Source organism: Carassius gibelio, chromosome A17 (assembly GCF_023724105.1).
Source record: "Carassius gibelio isolate Cgi1373 ecotype wild population from Czech Republic chromosome A17, carGib1.2-hapl.c, whole genome shotgun sequence".
NCBI classification, from domain to species: Eukaryota; Metazoa; Chordata; class Actinopteri; order Cypriniformes; family Cyprinidae; genus Carassius; species Carassius gibelio.
Window position 1 is genome coordinate 12,548,259 of NC_068387.1, and position 26,355 is coordinate 12,574,613.

At 37.4% G+C, this 26,355-nt stretch overlaps 1 protein-coding gene and 1 long non-coding RNA gene across 3 annotated transcripts; one reads left to right on the plus strand and one right to left on the minus strand.

The window, feature by feature from the left end:
- Positions 1–342: 342 nt before the first annotated feature.
- On the minus strand, positions 343–15,812 carry LOC127933623 (protein eva-1 homolog A). Of its 2 annotated transcripts, XM_052530716.1 has the most exons (4): positions 15,375–15,812; positions 5,007–5,050; positions 2,937–3,067; positions 343–2,223 (listed from the first exon to the last, which is right to left on the minus strand). In XM_052530716.1, the coding sequence occupies exons 3-4, from the start codon at positions 3,025–3,027 to the stop codon at positions 1,853–1,855; spliced, it is 462 nt and encodes a 153-aa protein (XP_052386676.1). In that variant the 5' UTR covers positions 3,028–3,067; positions 5,007–5,050; positions 15,375–15,812; the 3' UTR covers positions 343–1,852. The 2 variants fall into 2 exon arrangements, with proteins under 2 accessions (XP_052386676.1, XP_052386675.1); XM_052530715.1 differs by lacking the exon at positions 5,007–5,050 and having other exon boundaries at positions 450–2,223; positions 15,375–15,767.
- Positions 2,125–14,333, plus strand: LOC127933624 (uncharacterized). Its single transcript, XR_008147544.1, has 3 exons — positions 2,125–2,240; positions 6,405–6,500; positions 13,606–14,333. It is a non-coding gene; the product is annotated as an uncharacterized LOC127933624 (long non-coding RNA).
- Positions 15,813–26,355: the final 10,543 nt, after the last annotated feature.

Consider the following 26,355-nt stretch of genomic DNA (forward strand, 5'->3'; position numbering starts at 1 on the left):
GTATTTTATTTTATCAACAATATTTATTTGTGTGTGTGTGTGTGTATATGTATGGGAACACATAATATTTTATGACAATTGTTATATTTGTCAAAATAAATAAGTTTCAAAATGTTTGAACTAAACATTCTGCATTTACACTTTTCAGAAATCTTCAAACACTTCTAATAAATGTCCTAGTAATTTAAACAGTTAAGTTTATAAAATATGTTTTAGGTAGCCTACAGTACCTGTTCTTCCCTTTATACTGCCCATCTATCTGTCATCAGCAGAGGGCACTAATACATAGGATTTGTGCAAAGAGACATACAGAATTATAGGTTTATTGGCATAAACGAAAGGTTTTGAAAGCTTTGGTTTTTATTTAATCGAAAGATGCAGTGACTTTATCCACAGACAAACGTTTTTGCACGTTACTTCAGAACAAAAAATGTTTAAAGACAACCAGATACAAATTCCTCACATATTTATTTTCTAGTAAATGCATATGTAAATATTGCTGAAAAACTTACACTGAATGAGTGTGGAATGTCTCATTGGAAGCATATGAGCTTATTTGTAACGTTATTAAAATGCTCCATATGTTGAACACCAAAGGGTAAAATGAGGACAGAAACATATTTGATATATCTGACATTTCTGGACCATTATGTTGGACTGAGCTGCTCATGCATGGATGGATTGTACCTATAGCACAATGTAGAAAAGTCATACTACCCAGTGAAAAATCTAGGAAAACAGACGTGATTGTCTTCCACGCATAATTACTAATTGCTTGAAGAAGGCATCACTGTAAAAATGAAAAGATACTCTGATCGACATACTGGCAGAACCCTCTAGAACTGATCTTTTAGTAAAATTGTGAATAGGTTTTCCACCTCAAGTATCTTTTCATTTTTACAGTGATTTTATTATTTTATTTTTTTTTTCTCAAATGAAGGCACAGACCATTGTATTTTGTTGGCTGGCAAAATATGGCAAATGAGTAAAAATCCTTCACGGAGGTCATGAAAACCCTGAGCTCCAAGACAAAGCTTTAGTATAATAAAAATGTTTGTAACAGAAAGACATTTTGCTTAAATAAAAAAAGATATTAACCATATAAAAAAAGAATAAGATCTCAATAAAATTAGGTGTCTGAATCGTCCAAAGTCAACATGGCCTAACCTAATTTCAGACAAAATTAATTCTAAAATACATATTTCAAGTCAAGCATATGCAAAGTTCAAGCATATTATTTTTCCTCCACTTGTTTATGATTGCATGGTGTATTCTTCATCAAAAACATGCTTTCATTAAAGGTGCACTAAGGAATTTTCCCTCATTAAACTGTTTTACACATAAAGATATGAATAGCACTTGGGGGGGGGGGGGGGGGGGTCATTAAGTCAACAGTTAAGTCAAATCAGTAACTTAATAAGCACTGATTTATTTTACATTGAGCAAAACAAGAGTGTATATTTGTTAAAGTTTCTTACTCGTGAGTAAAATTGCATTTCTACAGTGTCATCAGTAAATTCAGGTTAACTGGGATATTTTTGATTAGGACATTTCAATGGCAACAGTGTCCCAATTTACCTAAATTTACCACTAACCAAAAACATTGCTTTTTCAGTTGGTTGCGAGCCGCCCATAAGTTTAACACGACTATCGGTGCAACATAAACAAAACATATACCGAGTGCACCTTCAAAAAACACAAATTCTTGACTAGTTGCGCCAGTGCCACCAGAAGAGTTGTTCCTAAACGTTTCGTAAGTGTTTGTTTTTCTCATATTTCAGTCCCTTACTGTATCCCAAAACTGTATAGTTTAATATTTCCTCAAAACTTCAGTCTCATTCTTTCAAAAACTTCAATAGTATCGGTTCAGGCTGCGCGTGCCCGGTATGTCCGGCTGTCCGTTCATCCAGATCTCCCGTATAATGCGCTCGCGTTCCTCCAGTCGCTGCGCGCGCTCCAGCTCTTCCGCGGAGGTGAACACGTTACCGAGCGTCCGTTCGAAGCGCCGGTGGCGGCGTGCCGACAGGTCGGAGGTATTGTCCCAGTCCGAGTCGCTGTCGCTCGTGTCGCTGGTGCTCTCCAAAGTCTTTCCTGTTTTCTTGGGCGCTTGTTGCGTTTTGCAGTCAGTTCGACAGGAGATCTGCACCACTAACGCGATGAGAGTGAGAACCAGTCCCAAACACACCCCACACACAAAATACAGGGCCGCCCGTTCCGGGTTATCTGCAGAAACAGTTCAGGTCAGTAACAGTTTGCAACGGGCCACTCTTACATTGTGTGACGGAGTAAAAGTAGGTTGATTTGTAATCATTTGTTTTCTAATGATTGTATACAGCAGCTCTTGTATAGTAATGTTTTTGATTTCTAAATAAAGAATATGTGTGTACACACATCTATCTATCTATCTATCTATCTATCTATCTATCTATCTATCTATCTTTTTAGTTTAAAATGGATTTATTTTTAAGGAATCATTATGAAAAAAATTATGCAGAACTATTTCAAAGAATTTATCCTTTAAATTTTCCATATTATCAGGATAAACATACCACTCTGAAACAAGCCATTTATTTAGTAATGAAATAAAATTGTATAAATAGAATAAACATTTTAAAAATACAAAATGTAAACATGGTGCCACACAAAGTTTTACCAAACTGTACAAGTATTATACAGTAAGGCTGCTCAATTCTGTAAAAAAAAAAAACAAACATATATTTTGCTTAAAATTGAGAATACTTTTTGTTATTGTTATTTAACTTTTTTTTTACCTTTTTAAAAGTGGATTTTCTTGTACATTTAATATAATTACACAAACAAATAAACACAATTATATATATATATATATATATATGGGTGTGTGTGTGTCTGTGTGACCCTGGAACACAAAACAAAAGTCAAAAGTGTCAATTTTTCGTGTACCAAAGCTGTTTTACCTGCTATGAAGGAGTAAGCAGCCAGTGCATTGCTTACTAAAGCCATCTCCACAGGTGTGGCTTGCCTTTCATTGAGGAAAGCTGTAAACATTTCATCCACAGACGCTCTCTGGATCACTTATTGTGTGTAACTGAAAGAAAGTGAAAGAGGATGAGACTGCAAGTTTAAAACCAGTCAGAACCCACCTTCATTTTTTTAAATCCCTATAGAGGGAAGCCCTGAACCCTAGCTTATAATGATGTTGCTTTAATTATATTGGGATTTCTCCCTAGATTTAGATTGTATCATAACCTCGTGTGCAGCAAAAACTACTTTTACAGACAGGCTGGAAATTTCCAAACAGCAGAATAATGCTATATTTGACTGTGCACCCACAGACATTGTAACAACCTCCTCATCAAACTGTCACACAAGATCAGACAAAAAGACATCCAACACATACATTATTATTCACTGACAGGATGATTGACGATTACAATTTAGACAATCATAATAGAAATTATATGCTTTCATAAAGATTTTATTATAGAATGGCATCCTACCCCTGACATTCAATAAACCACTTCTAGGCACCGGGGACATTTTTAACAGTAAAATATTGACAGAACATATTAGCTGGTTTCTGTCTTCTATCTCAAGAAGAAGAAATAAAACGTAATGAAACAAAGGTGGCTGAACACAAACAACAGAGAATCAGTGAGGCAGGATGGCTGGACAGAAAGCTTGAGTTATCAGATGTTTTTCAGCAGTAGTCTGGTCTGAAGGTAGACTGCATTCACGTGGGTGTAAAGGAATGTAGAGTCTCGGTCTGTCTCATTTAAAGGAAGACAGGCTTCTCTTTCAGCGTATATCAGCAATCAGACTGCTGGCACTTCCCACAAATATAGGTACACATTGGTCAATTTAAAACACTCAAATGTCTGTATCCTTAGAATTTAGAATATAGAGGTGCAACCCTGCATAAATGTGAATTCTCATTCTATTTTCTTTATAATATATTTGTTTTTATAATTTTACAATACACTCTTCAAAGGTTTTGGGTTGGTAAGAATTTTTTTTAAATGTTAAAGAAGTCTATTCACCAAGGCTGCATTAATTTGATAAAAATCATTTACGCACATCATTGATAAGAAATGTTTAAGTATTATTAAAGTTTAAAAGAAATTAAAGTTAAATTTTTAGTAGCCATTACTTGATATTTCAGTGTTGCATGATCCTCCATTTCTAATTATGAGTTGAAAATAGTTGTACTAATTGATGTAATTAATTATTATTATTATTATTATTTTAAATGATAAGCCTATATATAATTTTTTTTTTTTTCAGGATTCTTTGATAAGTGCAAAAGAACATAATTTATCATGTATAAATGCCTTTAGTATCACATAGGATCAATTGAATGTGTCCTTGTTGCGGTAAAGTAGAAGTTTAAATTCTTTTAAAAACTAAATCTTGACCCCAGACTTCATATATACACACATATTATATATATATATATACACACACATTTTCTGAATTTTGTCTATTTATTAAACACATTTAATAACAAACATCAGATAATGTTAATATACATTTGCAAAAATTGCTAATTTTAATAGAAAATTAAATACTCTTTATAAAATTCTGATTAAGTCTAGTTTTTAAAGCCCTGTTTCGTACCATATTTGCGGAAAGTATCTGTTACCCAGCACTCCTAAGCTCATTTAACTGCGTCTGTTCTTCTGTGCAATCTTACAAAGCTCTACATTCACCCTCATCATTACTATCTTGTAATTATGAATCTCTCCCAGCCTCTGCACCATAATTTGATGTTTAAACCATATTTTCAAGTGTAAATACTCTAAACACTCTGTGAAACGCCAGTGCAAAACAATCTCATAAACTTTTACAAAGTGCTACGATCTGTGATGCCTGTACTCTCTCACAAATATTACACCAACATGCATTTGTCCCAATATTAATACTCAAGTGCTCTAGACTGGATCTACTTAGTGTTTTAGTTTTTTGACTATAGTTTGTGATTCAATTTCCCTGATTAACATAGAATAGCACTATAAATTTAGACTTACCTGGAGTGTGCTGACACATAGTGGTTCATTTATGAGATCTCACACTGCAGAGAAATAAGAACAAAAGCAAGTCAAAATGAGAAAGAAACTTCAGCATCCTCCCTTTGGCTCTTCAGAGCTGATGGACAAAGCAAAAAAAAAAAAAAAAAAAGGCTGGCTACTGTGTGAGTCATAATGATCTGTATAACAGAGCAGCCCCCTCAGCATTACGATAAGACCTTCAGTGGAAAAACTCTCTTTCCCAATCTGTGTTCCTGTGTTTGTGTGTGTCAGAGATCATACATTACACAGTATCACTATGAGTCCTTTTCCGGTACACACACTCCTCCATTCAACCACAAGTGATTAGTCAGGACCAAAACCCTCCCTAACTAGACAGAACCCCCCCCACAAAAAAAAAAAAAAACAGTAAAAAGGGGTCATGGATAACTATCTGACTATTTGAAAGCCACAGTGTGTAAAACACACATTTCTGCCGAAACTTGGTCACTGTGCATATCAGGATGTGATGTAAGAGCACTACACTGAGAGACGACTAGTTAGTGAGCGTTCCTTTCTAATTTTACACATTTTGAAAATCATTATCTGTTGTCCTATCTCTACTTCTGGCTGTTTTTAGGTTGGAAAACAGTATGACTAAATTGTTGTTCTTGTGGTTTATATCTTTTCATGTTTTTGGAAACTACACTGGACTTTTCCCAGGACAAGTTCTTCTTTCCCACGCAAATCTCATGGGCCGTATCCTGTCTTCATATTAAAATAGATCTAAATTATGTAACATCTTCCAGTATCAACACAAAGTTAAGAGAGGCCTGTACTTTAATCCTAAAACCCTAAATGATGTTTATGTCAGCTTAATTTAATGAATTCTGCTTTATAAAGTTTACATGGCATCACATTTTATAAAAATCTTCAACTTAATAATGATAGATAAAAGAAAAGCAAGAGAAATTTAGCACTACATCACTTGCTCACTAATGGGTCCTCTGCAGTTAATGAGAGTCTAAAGTGAAAGTGAAAATGCTGTGTGTTTGTAAGAAACAAATCCATCATCAAGGTATTTTAACTTTAATACATCACTTCTGGCCAAAATGCCAGTTCATAATCTATAATAATGCTTCCCCAAGTGTCCACTACCTGTCGTCCTCTCATATCAGCTGTTTTGGACTGTTTTGGGTGTGAACCGTGTTTGTGCATATTTCTCTCCTGTTTCAGATGAGGCAACGAGAAAGCAATATTATAGATAGATGGCTCCTATATTAGCCAGAAGCAACAGTTTGAAGATGAAAAAATCTTAATGATGAGTTTGTTTCTTACAAACAGCCAGTTTTTCTGGATTATTGTGATGTTTTTATCATCTGTTTAAACTCTCATTCTGACGGCACCCATTCACTGCAGGGGATCCATTGGTGGGATCCATTCATTTGTCACCACATTTCTCCAGGTCTGTGCTGATGAAAAAGAAAACTCATCTTCATCTTAGATGGCCCGAGGGTAAGTGCATCATTTTTTTGTCAAATTTTTAATACTTTAAATATTATTATATTTAATTACGTATTACTGAAATTGAGTCTTTAAGATTATGATCTGTTCTTTGACAGAAAGTTTGGTGTAACAATTCTCAGATTCAGACAATTCAGTGTAAACATTTGAAAGTCATTGAAAATTCTATCAAGAAAACTCTGAATCTATCCATTTTAAATACATTAATCACAAAGTCATTTTTTTAAGCTTAGTCACCAGGCCCATTGTATTTTTGAATGAATTGCACTACTACATGTTCCTAGATTTGTCCATTCAAATGTTTGGAGAGAGTTTTCACCATTGTCCTCCAGATGGAACCACCGTTACGTGCCGACATCAACAAAGGAAAGTGGCAGCTCATTTTTGGCATGGTTTTATTGAAGCCGGCAGCCTATAGTATTTCAGGGCCTTGACCAATGGAGCCTGGCTTTAATCAGACACCGAGCCAAACTAAGCCCAAACCTGAGCTTCAAAGCTGGCATGAGCCAATACTCTTTCATTTGACTTCACAAATAGATGTCGCGCAAATGAGTGACTCTAAAATGATGTTGTTCCTCATTGAATAAGTTAAGTAGTGCAGCCGTTCTGCATAGTCACAGATCACAAACTTTAATATGACTTTTCCAGGCTCTAATCATTTTAACAGGAATCCAAGCACCTGTTCCTCAACTACTGTATAAGGGTCAAAGACGTCAAGAAAAATGTACAAAAGTGATTTTGTGTCCATAGAAAGCACATTAAATGTAAGTAAAATGTCTACTTTTAAGGTTTTAAATAAGTTTTTGGAGAATAAAATGTCAAAATTTGGTTGAAATAATGTCACATTGTCATTCAGTGTAACACAATATTTATGCAAAAATTCAAACAACATGCTTATTCTGACGTGTACATATTAAAATATCTAAATGAATAATGGAGCATACTAAGTTTCATTGTGTTTTAAATTAGTAAAAAATTCATACTGACAAATGGGCAAAACCAAGGATAGTGGCAAATGTTAAAAATGTAAAATTACAACTTATTAGTATTTGGTGTGAAAGTAATTAGTCTTTTAATATGTCATAAATAGATTTTTGTTGTAAATACGCCTGACAAGCTTGTTACACTGAATGCCATTTTACTGGTTGTCTTCTGTAAATCAGGGGAAAATGTATGATATTTATTTTTTGCTAAGAAAAACAAAAACATAATTGCTATTAAGTTAAACAGAAAACTTTTAGCATTTTTTTTTTTGGGGGGGGGGGGGGGGGGGCTACAACAGTTTAAAGCAGTATTACACTTTTTTATGGTTAAAACTTTTTCGTCTTTGACCCATAACATGATATTTAAGTTGAAACAATAATGGATGCACAACTGCTGTCATTAGTATTCACAGCCAGTGTTAAAATGAGTTGAACTAGACCTCCAACAAGCATGCCAACCAGCCTGCTGCACAGCATGTGGATCAAGCAGGTCACTTTTAGCTGGCCAGGCATTTTCCTGTGCCTTCCGTGTCAGTTCCTCAAGAACAAACAGGTGGAGTGGAAAACAGGTGCATTTCACAAGTGTTTTACAGTTCCTTAAATGGATAGTTCATCCGAAAATTAAAATTCTGGTATCATTTAATCGCCTTCATGTCATGGCAAACCTCTAAGACATTTTTCTTTATAAGGGAAAAGGATATTCTTAAGAATATTTCATCATTCTCATAATTTAGAGCCCACTGACTTTCATTAATTAACTTTTTTTTAAATATATATACTGTACTTAACTTTACTATAAGGATCAGTCAAACCCCTGCTTATTTACATGGTGAATGTTGACTGCTAACAAATTTATTTCCTAAGAGAGTTTCCTTTTTAAACATTTCTTCCAAGCGTCAGAATAAACAGAAACAGACCACATCTTGTGGAAAAAACATTTCTGTCAGAGAATTGGGATACAAACTACAAGACCATTTAAATCTATAAAAACATCAGAAGGAGCATCTTACTGTCCTTATAAAATTATGATTATGAATTATGAACTCATGAGATCCAGTGGAGAAATGAAAGGGCAAAGGGGATTACTCAGACTTCAACATTGTTTTCATAGTAGAGAGAGATTAAACTAGTGCTCATAAAAAAGAGTGTTTGGAGAGTTTCAGATTTCTATTTTTAGAGGAAATGGTAAAAAATAGAGGGCAACACACAGCTGTTTTTGATCAGAGGTAATGACAAAATGGAGCTCTGTTCAAAGAAAGTGTAAAACAAAGGACCCCTCAACTAGTCATGTCTCTGTTACATAATAAAAGCCCTGAAGAATAAACACAGTAGAATGAGTGGGTGAGCATTTGATCAGATGTAAAGCGAACTGAATTCCCACAACTAATGACTGTTTTTCTTTTGCATCATTTAACTTTTATCTCATGTAGAGTTGGTTGTATCCACAAACCACTCAATCTCCTCACTTGTTATGATGGGAGATTAGTAGAGATGGCATATATGTATGTCCAAAATAATTCCACACACGTATTTGACTCATTTCACTTAATCTACTATGAGCCCGCAGGGTTTATAAACTAATATGAAGAGCACATTCACAAAAACACTGTCATTTAAAAAGAACAGAATGAGAAGCTTGTAACCTTTTTCAGTAATTAAGCTGTATGGTCTTTATCTGCTACACCAAGGATAAACAAGTTCTGTTTTATTATGATTTTTATTAAAGGTCTTCAATATTTAACAGGAAAAAGACTGATTTTCAGTCTTGTGAATTTCATTTTCACAGAAATGTGTGTGTGTGTGTGTGTGTGTGTGTGTGTGTGTGTGTGTACATTTGAATATATATTGGGTATAATTTATTTAATGTAACATGTATTTCCAATCTGTTAGAACATTAATATTAAAATAACATAATTTCAAAAATACCAGAACCCAAAACAGAATTAAATCTGTATCAATGAGTATTTCATGTGAGGGCTTGAGATCCTAAATTTGGCCATGATTTATTTCACTCTCATTATAATCACAAAACATGACTTTGGGCAGATTCATTTGCCAACCTTAGAGCTACACGTCCTCTCTACCTGGTGTTTTCTCTCTCTCTCTCTCTCTCTCTCTCTCTTGCTATTTTCTTCTCTAATATTATGTTTCAGAATGTAGGGCCAGTCTTAGCTCTCTCCAACTCAGCCTCTGTTAGCGCAGTGAAGCAGAACAGTGGAGCTGGAGGACCTGAATGTACTTAACCCCACACAGATGGGAAACTTAAGCTTTTCCATACCTCAGCTGCCTAGAAAAGAAACGAGACGGACAGAATGTTACTATTATTTAACGTCACTATAGCCGTTTTCTTTTCAGAAGGGTTTTTATAAAACTGTGTTTAGCTGTTTGTAAAGATGAGAGATTTAGTATGAAAAACAGAGGGCTGTTGAAGGATGTTGCCCTTTTGTTCTGATTTAGCACCAGTTACTTTGACCCATAACCACTATGAGAGAAAAGTGGGTACTTATGAGAGCCATGTTTAACATGCTATAACAGCAAGAAAAACATGATGAGTTCATTTAGGGCTGGCTTCCTGGAAACAGAACCTAGCTTTTGACTAAAGCAATTATTTTTTTTTTTTTTGTAGAATCACTTCTTTTTTGAGCACTTTAGTGGATATCTATGTTCAAACTGGCCCCGAGGGATGTCAGTGTGTGTGTTCTGTGTTTGAATGGCTCTGTGTACCTTGGCTGTAAGTGACTTGCACAACATTCCCAGTTGAATACTATCCTCAACTGAATGTTTCTTTAAATTTGGGGTTATGGGTAATTATTCTAAAAATGCAAAACCTCCATATTGGCATAAAATAAGTACAGCAGTATAGTTCAAGCAGAGACTCATAACCAGAGGCTATTGAGCCGTATTGTCCTCCATGTCCTCCATGCTTTATTAAATCCTGGCCACACGGTACTAATTAATTCCCTTGTTTTAGTAAATCGTGACCAGGTTTTACTAATTAGTTAAAATAGCTTTAATTAAAGGGGTCATATGATGCTGCTAAAAAGAACATTATTTTGTGTAATGAAATGTTTATGCAGTATAAGGTTCAAAAAACACATTATTTTCCACATACTGTACATTACTGTTGCTCCTCTATGCCCTGCCTTTTGAAACACATTGATTTTTACAAAGCTCATCGGTCTGAAAAGCGAGGTGTGCTCTGATTGGCCAGCTATCCAGTGCGTTTTGATTGGCCAAATACTTCAAGCGTGTGATGGAAATGTTACGCCCCTTTACATATTGTGATGCCCTGTCTGGCCGGAGCGTCGAGACATAAACATAAAACATATTATAAACGTGATTTAAACAAGATTTCTAGTTGTTTCCTCTTTTGGAAGGCCAAACAAAGTAGTTTCACTTTCTCAACAAAACAGCATCACACACCGCGGTCTAGAGTGAGCAGAGGCTGGCTTGAGTGCGCTGAGGTGAGCCGGCTTGAGAATGGTGTGACTGGCGGATTGCGGTTACCACATGTGACGACCCCACCTTTTATTCTCTAATAATAAAAGGTACGCCTTTTTGCTTTGCATGAACATCTGGGCAGTGTTATGCAAATCTTTCCACATAGTGATGTAGAGATGTGGGGGCGTGTTTGAACGAGCTGTTTTAGGAGGGCGCGGACGAGTGTTGACTTTTATAAAGAATATCTCTTTGGGTTTGAGACTTTAGTCTTTTCAACTTCACAGATCTTCTTTATGTACCAAGAGCTTATAACTCTCTTAAGAGAAAGGACAAATTCTAATCGCATCATATGATCCCTCTAAATCATGGCCATGTTGTTCTCTTGTTTTAGTAAATCATGGCTAAGGTGTCTAACCCTAACCCTAACTAATTAATTCCCTCATTTTAATAAAATCTAAATGAGGGATTTAATTAGTACAATGTGGCTATACGGTTAACTAAAAAGAGGGAACAAATTAATAAATCATGGATGGATTCTTAATTAGGGGCCATGATAAATATATTTTTGCCAATGTGTCATGTGCAGGGCTCTGTACTGAAGTAATAATGTATACCTTGTAGGGTTCATGCCATTCCACTGTCCTTCACAAAAACCAGGACTAGCTTCACCACGTAAGCAAGCCGGAGGCTAGATTATGCTCTTACTGACAGATCACATGAACACACATTCAGAGCAAACCCCACAAGATAAACAAACAAGCATTCAGCTAGTCCTCTTGCCATCGTAGCGCACATGGTACACAGTATCATCTTTGATCAGGTATCTGAGAGACTTATTAGACGATTATGAAGAACACTTGATCATTTATTTAATTTGCTATTTTATTTCCATCTTAGAAAGTATAATGCATTATGCATTGTTAGTTCTTTCCCAAAAAGTACTGGTTAACCTGCAAGAGAACCACAACAAATTATAACAGCTGGCCAAAGTCACTTGCTACACTGAGTGTAAATGAATCTCAGGTCTGAAAGAAAACGCATTATGTTAAGCGATGGTTAGTAGTGAACAGCTGAATTGTTGCCTGTGCAGTTGATCTGCTGGAGGCGACGTACACCTGGCTTAGAATTAAACAATTAGCTTCTGCGTAATTATAGGTCAAAGAGTCAGCCCTGTTAACATCAGACATTAACTGATCTGCAGTACATGTCCCAAAGAAACTGTCTGTGTGACAGATGCGAAGTATTACCATATGATTGCAAGATCATGTTTGAACAGAAACTATGATTGGTTTCTAATGCAGATTAGACTTCCTGGCTGCCAAAGAACTATTAAAAGCATTTTAAGTCTTATTATGCCGAACTTGTTCACCACACAAGCTCATGAAAGGCATGGGTTAGTGTCTATAAACTAAAAACTATTTTATTTACTCGCATGTATGTCTTCCAAACCCATATGAATTTCTTTTTTATTCCATTGAAAACACAAATTATGTGAAGTTTTGAACTATTTTAACTACTACAATTAATGAGGTCTGAAGCTATCAATTAGCTTTAGTAATATAGACTCAAAAAGCAAATAAAACCAATTATAATTATTTGTAGCTGTCTGAAGTAGATGTAACGTGCTACAATGTGTGGAGTTGTCAAACATAAATGGATATTTTCTTTATTTCTGAGGTAATTTCTGCATTTGGTCTGATTCCAAAAACACGTTCAAATGTTTGCTTTGATGGGTCCGGTGTAGCTGATTTGTGGTGCAGTAGAAATGGTGCACCTCTAGCCAATACAATCTTCAGTTTTAATTTCACACAGAATGTGGTTTTGACACGGGGCAGTGGAATGGGACAAAATGCAAGGTCTGGAGATGCTTTTTTTTTTAAGTTTAGTTTGCCTAACGCATATCTAGTCCATGTTTGCATAGTAAAACAATGGAAGGTAGTGCAGTGGAATGCAAAAACTTTTTTATTGTCATAGAGTAAGACTTTTAATTTGAAAATAGTAAACGTTGCAGTATTGAGGCAGGCATGTTTTAAAATGATGTAAACCTTAAAACAGACAACACAAAGGCCCATTGTTTTAGTTTGTTCCTTACTTTTTCTTTTTAACCATAGCCAACTGTTATTGTTTTCTTTTTTAATTGCTTAACTGCAGCCCATTGGCAGAGCAGCTGTATGCTGAATCGTGAAAGTGTGTGGTAGGCCGGCCATAGTGCAGCACAAAACACATATCTCATACAAACATAGGCAAAACTTTGCGTTTAATGGCACAGGGGCTCATAAAATACCACATGCTCCCTGTCAGAGTCCTGTGCTTTACTGAGCCTGATTCATACTGGCACAAGGCTTTTTTCCACTTTGTTGAATTACATAGCATAGTGAATTCAACCAACCAAACCAACAGGAAAAGGATTAAATTAAGTTTGGAGAACAACTGAAAATAAAAAAATAAAAAAAATTAAACTGAGTGTAATGAACAACAACAGGCTCCTTAAAAGATTTCAGGAAATAGTTAAAAAGGTGCTGATGATAAAATGTTATTCATGCTTTTCAAATAAATTAAAATGCTTTTTGTTCTTTATGGATCTTGACTGGCCCTAGTTACTGTATGCTTTCAATGTATAGAAAAGAGCAGCTAGAACATTCTTCTAAATCTCTCCTTTTGTGTTTCCACAGGTGAACGAAGGTCATGCAGGTCTGGAACAACATGACCATTCAGTTTGAAGTCACTGGCCACTACACTTATTTCAACTCAGACCTAAACAATGCTGCCCAGTGTGTGTTCAGGCCCACATGGCCCCACGGTTACTGCTCTAGGAGACAGGAGCTGACACAAAGCAGCTGTCTGAGTCCACTAGAGTGGCAGGAAGTCCTGCCAACATCTGGTCCTTCTATTAAGAGACCCTCGAGAATCAGAGCAGGCGACAGCAGGGAGACTCTAAAGGTGAGTGAATGTATTGTAGTCATGAGGTCTGTGGCCACAAGGACATCACACTCTAACAATCGGCTAGGTAGCTATTACCTAATAGTTCAATTATGGTTTAGACATTAAGGTCTTTGTGTATCTGAAGATAGAGGAGGAATGACTTCCTCTCCACAGACTCCATTGTCCAGCACACAGAAGCTCCTGTTAGTGTTGCCATTAGATAAGAATATAATGCTAAACATCCAGACTGAGGTATCTGGGCATGCAATTGTGTGTCTTTACAAGTTTAGCAATTTCTGTCTATCTACTAATAAAAACATCAACACTTCACTATAAGATTCAGCATGTTAATTTAGAATTGTACTATTAAATTACTTTTACTTTTGAACAGTAATAGCTTAACATTATTGTTTGCATAAACTAATACATTTTTAACATTTCAAGTTGTATAAATTAGCATTGACTAATGTATTTTGAACAGTCATGAATTAACAATTAACAGTATTATATTTATGCATTAGCCTTGATTAATAAGTGATGCTTATTGTTAATGCATGTTACCTTATGCAATAACTAAAGGTACTGAGCTGAACTTTATTGTAAAGTGTTAATCAAAAACCCACAAAAATACTCTAAACTCACTTTAATTACTTAAGTAATTCTACAGTGTGTCTACAAACAGCCATAATCAACATTTAGGTTTGGTTTCAGTCCTCAGTGGGTGTCTGGTTGTGCTTGAGGGATGGTGTTGACCCTGTTTGGCCCTCCTGAGCAGGGAAAAACATCCATCTAATGTGAAGTGTTAAAGGAAGTCCTGCGAGCGTGCTGTTGTTCAAACAGAGTCCAGAACCCCTGAGAGTCATTCGACAGCTTTTATTTAACACAAAGAGCAAAGGTGTTCCCCTTTAACTTCAACATGGCGCTCTCTAAAAGCCCCCACCTGAGACTGGTGAACTGACTTTCATCCAAAATCACTATATCATGTCTGTATACATGGCCACAGACAGGGGAAAGCAGTCAAATGCATTGAATTGTATTGAGGAGAACTTTACAGCTATTCATATATTACAGGTGTAGTCAATACACAATTGACATTCCACTTTTGAAAAGTGAAATCTAAAAAACTTGCAAGCAACAGAGCAGTAAAGCACATATAAAGCAGTCTTTGATATAATGTACAATATAATAGTTTAATATAATTGTATTAAAGTTATATATTATATAATTTAGTAGTTATAATAATAATAGTTTTCCTGTAGCGCATTGCAATATCAAACGTAAGGTTGGGGGTTCGATTTCCGATTTCCCGGGAACACATGATAGGTAAAAATGTATATCCTGAATGCACTGTAAGTCGCTTTGGATAAAAGCGTCTGCTAAATGCATAAATTTAAAATAATTAGAAATGTTAATACTTATTTATTCAATGAGTGCAACTCATTTAATTTAGTTGAATTAGTAACTAATGATCCAAAATCACAGTAACAGCACAGCAACATATAGCGCCACTCCAACTCACCCAATGTATTCTGTCCTTTCTCTTGTCCAAGCAACACACATCTGAGCTGGAGTCGTGAAAGACTGTTTTGCTTGAGTTTTCCACTGTTTGTGAGTGAGCTGTTTGTGTAAGTGAGTTTACATACAAGTCCAAAAAACTCAGAGAAAGGAAGAAAATAGAAAAGTAAGTTGTCCTTAGAGAGTCTGTTTGCCTATTCAAAACAGTTCAAACGAAGCCACTGGAGGTAGAAGGTGATCATAACGCCGTGTGCAGATGCATACTGGAGCTGTGCTTCTCTTTATAACCCATGTCAGGAGGACGCTGTGCTCTGGAAGCTGGAATGTGACATGGAGAAGGCAGGAGACATTGACAGACACAGACCGGTCACAATGGAGCTCTGGAGAGCAGTGAATATGAAAGAAAGGGACATAGGCAGGTCTGTGAGATTGAGAGAGAGAGAGAGAGGGAGAGAGGGAGAGAGGGAGGGAGGGAGGGAGGGAGGGAGGGAGGGAGGGAGGGAGGGAGTCTGGAAAAGGAGGGGGATGGTTAGACAACTAGTAGAGAACACGACATGACATGAGAATTTCATTCAGTTTGGACTTGGAATTTGCCTGTTAACTTTTGCTGGGATTTCTGTTCCGAGGCTCTCTGAAAAAAAGCCAGGTCCATGTGTACAGGAGTGAAATTATTATTAATAATAATAATCATAAAATTGAAATTACATTAAAATTCATGACCATCAAACAGCCATGAAAAATACAGAGTTGCCACAGAATACATTAGTTCACATAAGCCAAGATTAATAATGTATGATTTCTTGGCAAAGTATATCAAAATGTAATTCAGAGTGGCAGTTATTTTAAAGAACAGCACAGGCTCACTTTTAAAGCAAGTTTGTTAGGTTTTAGGAAACAAAACAATATATACACTATTCAGAATTGGAAGTATTCTGACACTTTATGGTTTTTAAAGGTTAGTGGATCATGTTCATAGTTAATGTGACAAACTGCATCTGTGGATGCCTCTACGACATCTTCGTGAACTTCAAAAAGTGAAGGTAGTTCTGAGAAAATGTCTAGCATCATTTGTTTGCAGAAGCCACTTGATATGTTGTCATTAAATGCAATGAAATGCGTACATTATTATTACTATTATTTAAATAGGGGAAGTTGTGGCCTAATGGTTAGAGGGTTGGACTCCCAATCGAAGGGTTGTGGGTTCTAGTCTCGGGCTGGACGGAATTGTGGGTGGGGGGAGTGCATGTACAGTTCTCTCTCCACCTTCAATACCACGACTTAGGTGCCCTTGAGCAAGGCATCGAACCCCCCTAACTGCTCCCCGGGCGCCGCAGCATAAATGGCTGCCCACTGCTCCGGGTGTGTGCTCACAGTGTGTGTGTGTGTGTGTTCACTGCTCTGTGTGTGTGCATTTCGGATGGGTTAAATGCAGAGCACAAATTCTGAGTATGGGTCACCATACTTGGCTGAATGTCACTTCACTTTTCACTTTTTCACTTTCACTTCACTTTAAATGTGCATACATTTCCAAATGCTTTTGGCTTGTAATTTTACTATGATAATTATTTTTATTTTATTTTTTTCATTAAAGTTTAATGCTTTTAAACCCACGTTTGTCCATCTAAATAATGAGCATTCCCATGACCTTTGAGCACACTCACTAATCTGAGTTTGTTGCTTTTATAGCCCATAAAAGCGTAGATAGTCTTTGACCTGTCTCCCCCCAATGTGACCATCTTCCTTTAATCTGATAGGAAGCTGTCTGTCTGTGATTGAGACCTGAGCTTTTGATCACTCAGCCGGATCTTTTAACAACTGACAAGAACAGAACTAGGGTTAAAATTAAGCAAAATCACTAATGAACATTGTCTGAAACATGATCTGAAGCAATGCTAAGATAAGGAAAGTGACTAAAAAGTGTTTAAAATTAGCTTTTTTCATTCTAAACAAGTCTAACATGCGGAAAAACATAAGAACCTTGTCGTTGCAATAGTTCCCCCCCCCCCATATTGCATTAGAGCGCTTAATCAAAAAGTAGCCCAGAGTTATCTCAAGTGAAATGTGATGTCTATTGATAACCTGACTAGTTAATGGCTGGTAATAAAGCGATTCAAGTAGAGACAACCAGCTATAAACAAACAATGAGCTCTGTACATTGTTGTCTTGCCCATCTTCTGTTTTCAAGTCTTCTGTTTTCAGGTTGAAAAACAGTGCCACTAACCTGTTAAACTTAATGGGGCCATCCTGAATAAGAAAACCTCTTTTCCTATAGAAGGTAATTAAGCATTTAATGGGCATGTTAATAGTTCACCAAAAGAACATGAAACCATGTGAGTGAATAAAAGCAGAGAGATAGAGCCGTGCTCGGCCAGATGAGATTCACAGATTCTGAAGGCACTTTATGTAGCAGATTGCAGAGCTGCTGAAGTCCAAACTCACTCATGGAGATGATTTGATTAGTGTGATTGTTCAAAAGCTTTATGTAACACTGGAGCATCTCCGGGGGAATATATATATATATATATATATATATATATATATATATATATGAGGAAATCTTTGCCAGGCTAAAGATCAAATCTAAAACCATATTGGCAATGCACAAAGGGAGAATATATACGAAAAAAATGCATTCAACTAAACTATGTAATTATGCCTTTCGGGTCTAAACCAGTAAAAACATTGAAACAGTATGACATACCAGCTTTGCGATTCATAAACTGCATCCTTACCTACACCCATCCTCCTGTTGTGTTCCTGCTGAAACAACGGGCGTAACAATTCAGCATCTGCCCCATGTGCTGGCCTTTATTGCCCTGCTGCCCAGAGTCACCAGGGCTGATGGGCTGTGACTGCATTTGACACAAGCTTCTGATGGGCCAGCAATGAAAAAAAATCACAATATGAAACTGTGTTAAAATTAACATTAATACATTACATCCACAAAATATGAAAGACATTTATTAGTTTTCAGTTCCAGTGTGTGGTTTATAGCATTATATAGGATTATTATTTTTATTCTTCAGTGCATCCTCAGATTTTGACGCAAACATATTTCATAATTAAAATTCTATTAGCTACATTTTAATATTACATTTAAGCTTAAGTATACATAAAATGCATATATGTGTTACTGATTGGCAGTGAGTGTGTTTTTGGACTCGGTCTGACATTGTGGTCAAAAGCGTTTTTTCAAATATTGCTTAGTGCACCTTTAATGCATAAATCTTCTCAATTGTTTTCCTGTACTAGGAAATGGAACACCCATAATAAAACTTTGGAATGCGACAGCATTTAAAAATGTTTTGTGTGTAATACAGAACTCTGTATCCATTTCATATGCTAGATTATGTGTTCTACATTTCTAAAAGAAACAAAAATATAAATACTGTACATGTAAAAAAAAATAAAAAATAAAAATACATAGAAAATACTATTCATCATTAGTTAAAACATTAAAATAAGGTTCAATTTGTTAATAACTAACAATGAAAAATACTTCAAGCAATTTTCAATGTTAGTTAGTTAGTTCATAATTTTCTAATACATTATTAAAATCAAACACTGAATATCTGCAAATATTATTTTATAGACCTGAGCTAACATGAACTAAGAATGAATGAACAATGTCCACCCAAACATTTATATGCACTATTTTCTACTTTTCCCTTTCACATGAAATGGCTTGGTGATGCTTTTCTTATTGATATTATATTAGCTGAACATCTTTAAAATTCTCAATTTTAGAAATGCACAAGAAAAAAATTGACATATTGCCCTTGAAACCAATGAATGAATGAAATGTTTATGTATGCATTAAATTGAAACATATACTATACATAAACGTTCACTTCCATGTTGTATTTAAATCTGTGAATATATAAATATGAGATTGCTAGAGGATCATTTACTTGAAACAAAAATGTATGTGTGTGTGTGTGTGTGTGTGTGTGTGTGTATATATATATACACACACAAATAAACAAACATACCGATTAGGATTCAGAGTTACTTTAACAGTGCTTGACATTTGGAGTCTCTCGTGTCCAAAAGGCTCCTTAGGAGGCACACAATTAATCACATCCTTTTGGCATGACACAAAAATATGGACTCTGTGAAGCTAGCAGACAAATATTACCTCAGTGGGGCTCAAGAGTCACAATGAAGAGCTGGGATTCAGTATAAACCTGATAATAAACAGAACATTAAAAATGTGAAATATGGAAACAAAGAAGGGTTATGATGCTCTTTAGAACATACACTAAGAAATATTTTTTTTATAAAAATGCAAAATATAAATAATTTAAATGTGTACTAAAATATTTTTGAATTCATTTTACTCAAAGGGATAGTAAAAAAAAAAAAAAGGAAAATCTGTCATCATTTACTCACCCTTAAGTATTCAAAACGTCTTTGAGTTTCTTTCTTCTGTTAAACACAAAATAATATTATATATGTCGGTGGCTACCGTTAACTGTTTGGTTACCAACATTCTTCAAAATATCTTATTTTGTGCTCAACAGAAGAAAGAAACGTGTGTTTTGAACAGCTTGAGGGTGAAGGCATTTTCATTTTGAGTGAACTATCCCTTTAAATGTCTTATTTACTTGTAACATGCTCTTCAGATTCTTTCTGAGTCATCTTCACAACTGACACAAAAGGTTCTTGCTGTGTACTATGTAACGGTAGAAATAGGGCTTATAATTCTACCTCGTGACTCATAAGATGAAGAAATCTGATAGGAAATCAAAAGTTCAGGATGAGGCGAAATATATGTATTCAGCAACTCCCATTAAATTGTTCATCCTGTGTTTTCACAGAAGTTGAACTCCGTGTCTGTTTAAATCATTAGGAAGGATTACCACCCCCTCCTGACCAAGACCGGAAAATTTGAATCCCCATCAAACCCTGGGATAACCTCTGTAGGTATTTTGTGTAACCAAAAAGACATGAATGGATCAAGAGCGGCACAACAAGGATCAAATGCCTCTGCCTGAGGGAAGGAAGACAAAAGGAAAAGAACATTGTAGTTTTATGAAACACTGTCTGGTATAAAATAAGTACTTGGATCCTAATGTGAACACCTAATTCAGTTTGAGAAGAGATGCCAAGTCCTAGCCTTCACGAGAATGCAAATCCTGGATCGGAGCTTTTGAACTACAATCTTAAACCTTTTGGGGTAAGAAGGTTCAAGTCAGGGCTGATTTAAACTTTAAATGATGATCCTTCTTAATGAGCAGTTTTCTTTCCTATCTTCATGCATTTCTTACTGAACAGGATTTATGTTTTTGAAAGAAGTCTCTTATGTTCACCAATGCTGCATGTATTTTATTAAATCTACAATATAACAGTAATAATATACAAACAAATATTAATTGTATGAATTATTATAATAGCTATAACTTTTTTCTTTATAAATGTATTTTAAGATGTAATTTATTCCTGTGATGGCAAAGTAAAACGGTCATCATCATTACTCCAGTCTTCAGTGTCACATGATCCTTCAGAAATCATTCTATTATACTGATTTGCTGCTCAAGAAACATTTCTTTCTATAAATTTTTTTTTAAATTCACAGTTGTGCTGCTTAATATTTTTATGAAAACTGATACATTTCAGGATTCTTTGATGAATAAAATAGCCTTTTGTCACACACCAATTCCACTTCCTGTTGATCTGTTATGCAGCATTATTCCAAAATGTTACAAACATATGTTGATACTGAATACTTTTTTTTTTTTCATAATTAATTTCCAGGTTCAAAAAAGACATTCTAAATCCCAGTTTTCAGTGAGGACTTTTGAACCTTATGCAAGTTGTCTCTGAGGATCCATTCAGTAAAATGCCATTGTTTGGTTTAGCGGTAATGATGTCATCCCTTATAAACCAACACGCACAGGAGGAAAACAAGCCACAACTAAACAATGAAGCTATTTATTGAGTCTACTGAGAAATAAAAAGCCCAATAAAATATATCCAGACTTGTATATTTTCCGGATGCCTGATGCTTGGCCATGCAAATCTCATTGCATCAATGCTAGTGTTTTGCTCTCTGGTTGCTAAGGTGTCTTGGGTGTTTTTTCTTAGCATGCTGTTATGTCTGTAAAGAGGACTCGTACTGAAACTTATTTTACTTTTTATTGTTCTCATCAACCTTACTGAACTCCCATCAACTCAGCACTCACATCACTGAACTGTGTGAAAACATTCTAGCGTCAACGTCACTGTCTGTTCCTTACTCTTAAAGTGACCAGCGCTCTTTATATCTTATCAATGTAACAAACACATAACTTTAATTAAACACCAGATTATAAGTCTAACTAAGCATGCAACATTTCCCCTCCCCTCCCAGTGAACTAAGTGTGAAAGAACGTTAAGTAGTCCTGAAAGCGAGCAGGCCGAGTGTGTGATCTGGTAGGCCTGCCTTGGGATGGTTCAGATGGTGGTAGGGATGTTGCTTGCAAGGTCACTGGATGCTGTGGTTGGGGCAGAAGGTATGAAGAACCAAGCAGAGAGCAAGGGAGCACAGTGTCTCGGGTGTGATCTGCACCAGAAGGGCACGGTACTTTCCTAAGCCGACTGGCATGCCAACGGGAACCATCAGATAGCTGGAATATAACTGGACCTTACTGCTTTTGTACTTGCTGTGGCTGTGACCAGAAAGTGTGGAGCTTGTTGTTCCGGTATGGCCGCTGGATCCGCACCCAGTCCATTGGGAAGATTCTTGGAATGCGGGCCTTTTTCTTTGTGTCGAATCTGCCTCGTGCTTTGAGCTGTTGTTCGCATACCCTGGCTTGCACCACAGGATTTCCACCATGAGAAGTAGGAGGGCAAAGTCTATGCAGGGGTAACTCCAGCTCCCGTCCCAGCATCAGTTTTGCTGGGGACACCCCAGTGGTGGAATGCTGAGCTGCTCTGTAGTGTAGAAGAGTCTGAGACAAGGCCTCATTGAAAGAGCAGCCTTGTGCTAAGTGGGCTCTCAGACCATTTTTTAGTGACTGATTGAATCTTTCTACGCCCCCATTCGACTGTGGGTGATAGTAAGCTGTTCGAATGTGTTTGATGCCTTTGCTTTGGATGTAGCTGGTAAACTCTGCGGACACTAGTTGGGGGCCATTGTCTGTCGTCAAGGTCCTAGGCAAGCCCCAGCGGGCAAAAAGCGACTCCAGAAAGTCAATGATGGAACTGGATGTGACCGAGCCTACAGATGTAACCTCTGGCCACTTCGAATGTAGATCATAAACTACTACAAGGAAACGCAAATGATGAGGCACACCATGGAGTTCCCCACATATGTCCAGCTGAATGTGGTCCCAGGGTCGAGTTGGCCAAGGCAAAGACCCTAGTGGCGGCGGCACTGGTGAGCCTGTTTTCCCGCTTACGAGACATGGAGCACAATCCCGAACAAGCTGTTCAATGTCTTTGTCCAACCCCGGCCACCATACTAGATCCCTACAGCGCTGCTTTAGTTTGACTATGCCGAGATGGCCCTCATGAGCCATGGTCAGCACTCGTCCTCTGAGTCTAGCAGGAATGATGGCGCAGTGTCCACGAGCCAAGCATGTGTCATTCCAGCATGACAATTCGTGTTTCACTCTGGCATATGGCTGGATATCTGTTGCCACTTGAGTTGGCCAGCCATTCAGGACATACTCACAGACCGCCGATAGTGTGGAATCAGCAGCAGACTCCGCTGTGAGTTCCTCCAGGGACACAAAGGCTGTCAGGGGTGCATGCACTAAATTAATAAAATCCCCGTCCTCATCCACCTGACAGAAGGCAATGGTCGATGACACAGAACGAGACAGCAAATCGGCCACCACATTATCTCTGCCTGTGGTGTATTGTATTGTAAAGTCAGACTGCTGGAGGCGGTCAGTCCAACGGTACATGCGCAGTGGTTTGTGACCAGAACCAGAAGGAGACATAAGCGCACTGAGGGCTTGGTGATCAGTCCGAAGGGTAAATTTTCGGCCATAAAGGTAGGCATGCCAGCGCTCGCAGGCCCATACACAAGCCAGAGCCTCCCTCTCTCCAGTGGAGTACTTTTGTTCAGTCAGGCTGAATGCACAAGAAGCAAAAGCCACTTGCCGTTCGATGCCATTCTGGAGTTGTGAAAGAACAGCACCAGCAGCAGTAGCTGAAGCATCACAAGTGACCAGTGTGGGGCAGTCAAGACTAAAGTGTGCCAAGACAGGTGGGCTTGTCAACAGCTCCTTAAGCATGCGCACAGCATCAGAACAGGCTGAAGACCAGGTCCATGGAGCATCCTTTTTGAGCAGTTGGCGTAGAGGGTATGTAATTGTGGAGTACTGAGGCAGAAAACGCATATAGTATGTTGTCATCCCTAGAAACGATGCCACCTGTGCTACGGATGAAGGCTCCGGCACCTGTTGTATAGCCTCAATATTGGAGTGCAATGGCGACAGGCCCTCGGCTGAAACATGAAAACCAACAAAGTCAACCTCTGGTACTGCAAATAAGCATTTCTCCATGTTAAGTGTCAAATTGTGTTGACTGAGTGCAGCAAAAACAGCCCTTAAGCGCTGTTCATGAATCACTGCATTTGGGGCATGGACAATGATGTCATCAAGGTAGATGGCAGTGCCAGGGACACCAGCCAGTATAGTGGACATTATTTTTTGAAAACAACTTGGGGCCGAGCTGAGTCCAAAAGGCATCCTTGTGTAACGAAATACGCCAGAGTGCGTAACGAATGCAGTAAGATTTCTGCTGTCTGGGTGGAGGGGAACCTGGAGATAGCCTTGACGGAGGTCGAGTTTGGAAAACATTGTCGAGCCATGAAAGTGTGTAGTCAGCTCTTCGATTGATGGCAGAGGGTAGCGATCTGGGATTACTGCTTTGTTGACGGACCTTAAATCTACACAAACTCTTAGTCCGCCAGATTTTTTCTTAGCCACTGTCAGATTAGACACCCATGGGGAGGCGTCGACAGGTTCGATGATGCCCTCTGCTTGCAGTTTCACAAGTTCTGCTGTGACTTCCTCACGCAATGCCAGCGGAATGCGGCGAAGTGGCTGAATTACTGGTTTAACTGTAGGATCCAAAAGAGGCTGATGAGTGAACGCAGCTAGGCAGCCAAGGCCTTCAAACAATGTTGGCCATTCATGTTGCCAGGGACAGCTGACAGTCAGAACTTGAGCCCCCTTATTGTCCAGCAAAGAAAAGCCCAGACTAATAAACAGGTCCAATCCAAGGATATTGTTGCCATGGTGTGTAATGTGAAAAGGGAAGTCGGGCAGGACCTTGTTGCCATACTGGACAGGCGCATGTACAAGGCCGATAACATCAATTGCAGAACTTCCATATCCAAACAGATTCAGAGAAGGCGACTGAAGGGGCAAGTGTGTCAGGAAACGTTCATAAGTAGCCATATTGAGTAGTGAGACTTTAGCCCCTGTGTCCAGTAGCAGTGAAATACAGGAATCTGCTATAGTAACAATGCATGTAGAAAACCCTGCTGAGTTGGTATTTATTGAATGAATAATCGCAGGTGTTGAATTGTTAACACGTGGGTTTCGTTGAGTAGGAGTTTGAACTGGGGCAGACCGACAACATTTTGCAAAGTGGTTCGGTTTTTGACAGCGTCGGCATGTTTGTCCCCATGCAGGGCAGTCAGGAGCACGTGATGGGTGTCTAGTGGACCCACAATTTCCACAACGCCGATTAACTTGAGGACGTGCATATTGTATGTCTGCATTTGAAGATACATCTGCCTCTGCCCTGTAAACTTGTGTGCATTCATGTATCATGTCTCCACTGTTTACACTTGATTCGTGTGATGTATTTAATTTAGCAGCACAATGGGCAGCAGACTCAATTTGAGAGGCCAGAATTACAGCTTTCTCTAAAGTGAGATCATCATCTTCCAATAACAGCCGCTCCAGAACGAGTGTATTGGTTGTTTTTTCAATCAACTGATCTCGTATCATCTCATCTGATAAAGCACCAAAACAGCACGGTTTTGCCAGTCCTCTCAAGTCTGCGACATATTGAACAATCGACTCACCAGCGCGCTGTCTGCGCTGCCGGAACTGCAGCCATGGGACCGTAGGTTCGCCAGGATGGGGCAAAAAGGGGTTCGGAGAAGATAGCGACAGCGCGGGGAATTCCTCAGCCATCCTTGTCGCCAATTGTTATGTCTGTTATGTCTGTCTGTAACTTATTTTACTTTTTATTGTTCTCATCAACCTTACTGAACTCCCATCAACTCAGCACTCACATCACTGAACTGTGTGAAAACATTCTAGCGTCAACGTCACTGTCTGTTCCTTACTCTTAAAGTGACCAGCGCTCTTTATATCTTATCAATGTAACAAACACGTGCTATTTCTTTTCTAAGCAGTCATGTTTTTTTTTTTTTTTAGCATGCCACGTGGTTGCTAGGTTGTATTTGTTAGTGGCAGAATACAGCCCATCTCAAAGCCTCTGATATTCTGGCACTGACAAATACAACCTAGCAACCACGTGGCATGCTAAAAAAAAAAAAAAACATGACTGCTTAGAAAAGAAATAGCACAATCTCTACAGTGTTTTTTAAAATGTTTTTAAAATAAGTATTTTATGTTATGTCTTATTGTCAGTGTTAAAAACAGTTGTGCTGCTTAATATTTTTGTGGAAACCATATATATATATATATATATATATATATATTCTTTTTTTCCCAGTATTCTTAAGATTAATAGAAAGACTAAAAAATAAAAAAACGGCATTTACTTTTTTAACAGTATGTATTTCCTGTCACTTTTGATTAATTCAAAAAGAAGTAAATTGGCCAAAATTAAAACAAACAACATTCTTGTTTCATATCCTTAATGTCAAATGAAAATGCATTAAATTAAAAAAAAATGTCAGACATACAAAAGTTTGGTTAAAAGACAGAAATTCAATGATTAATGTTACAACTGAAACTGAAACATATATTTGATGCGCAAAAACATCATTGGTTCTCACACGTCAAGTA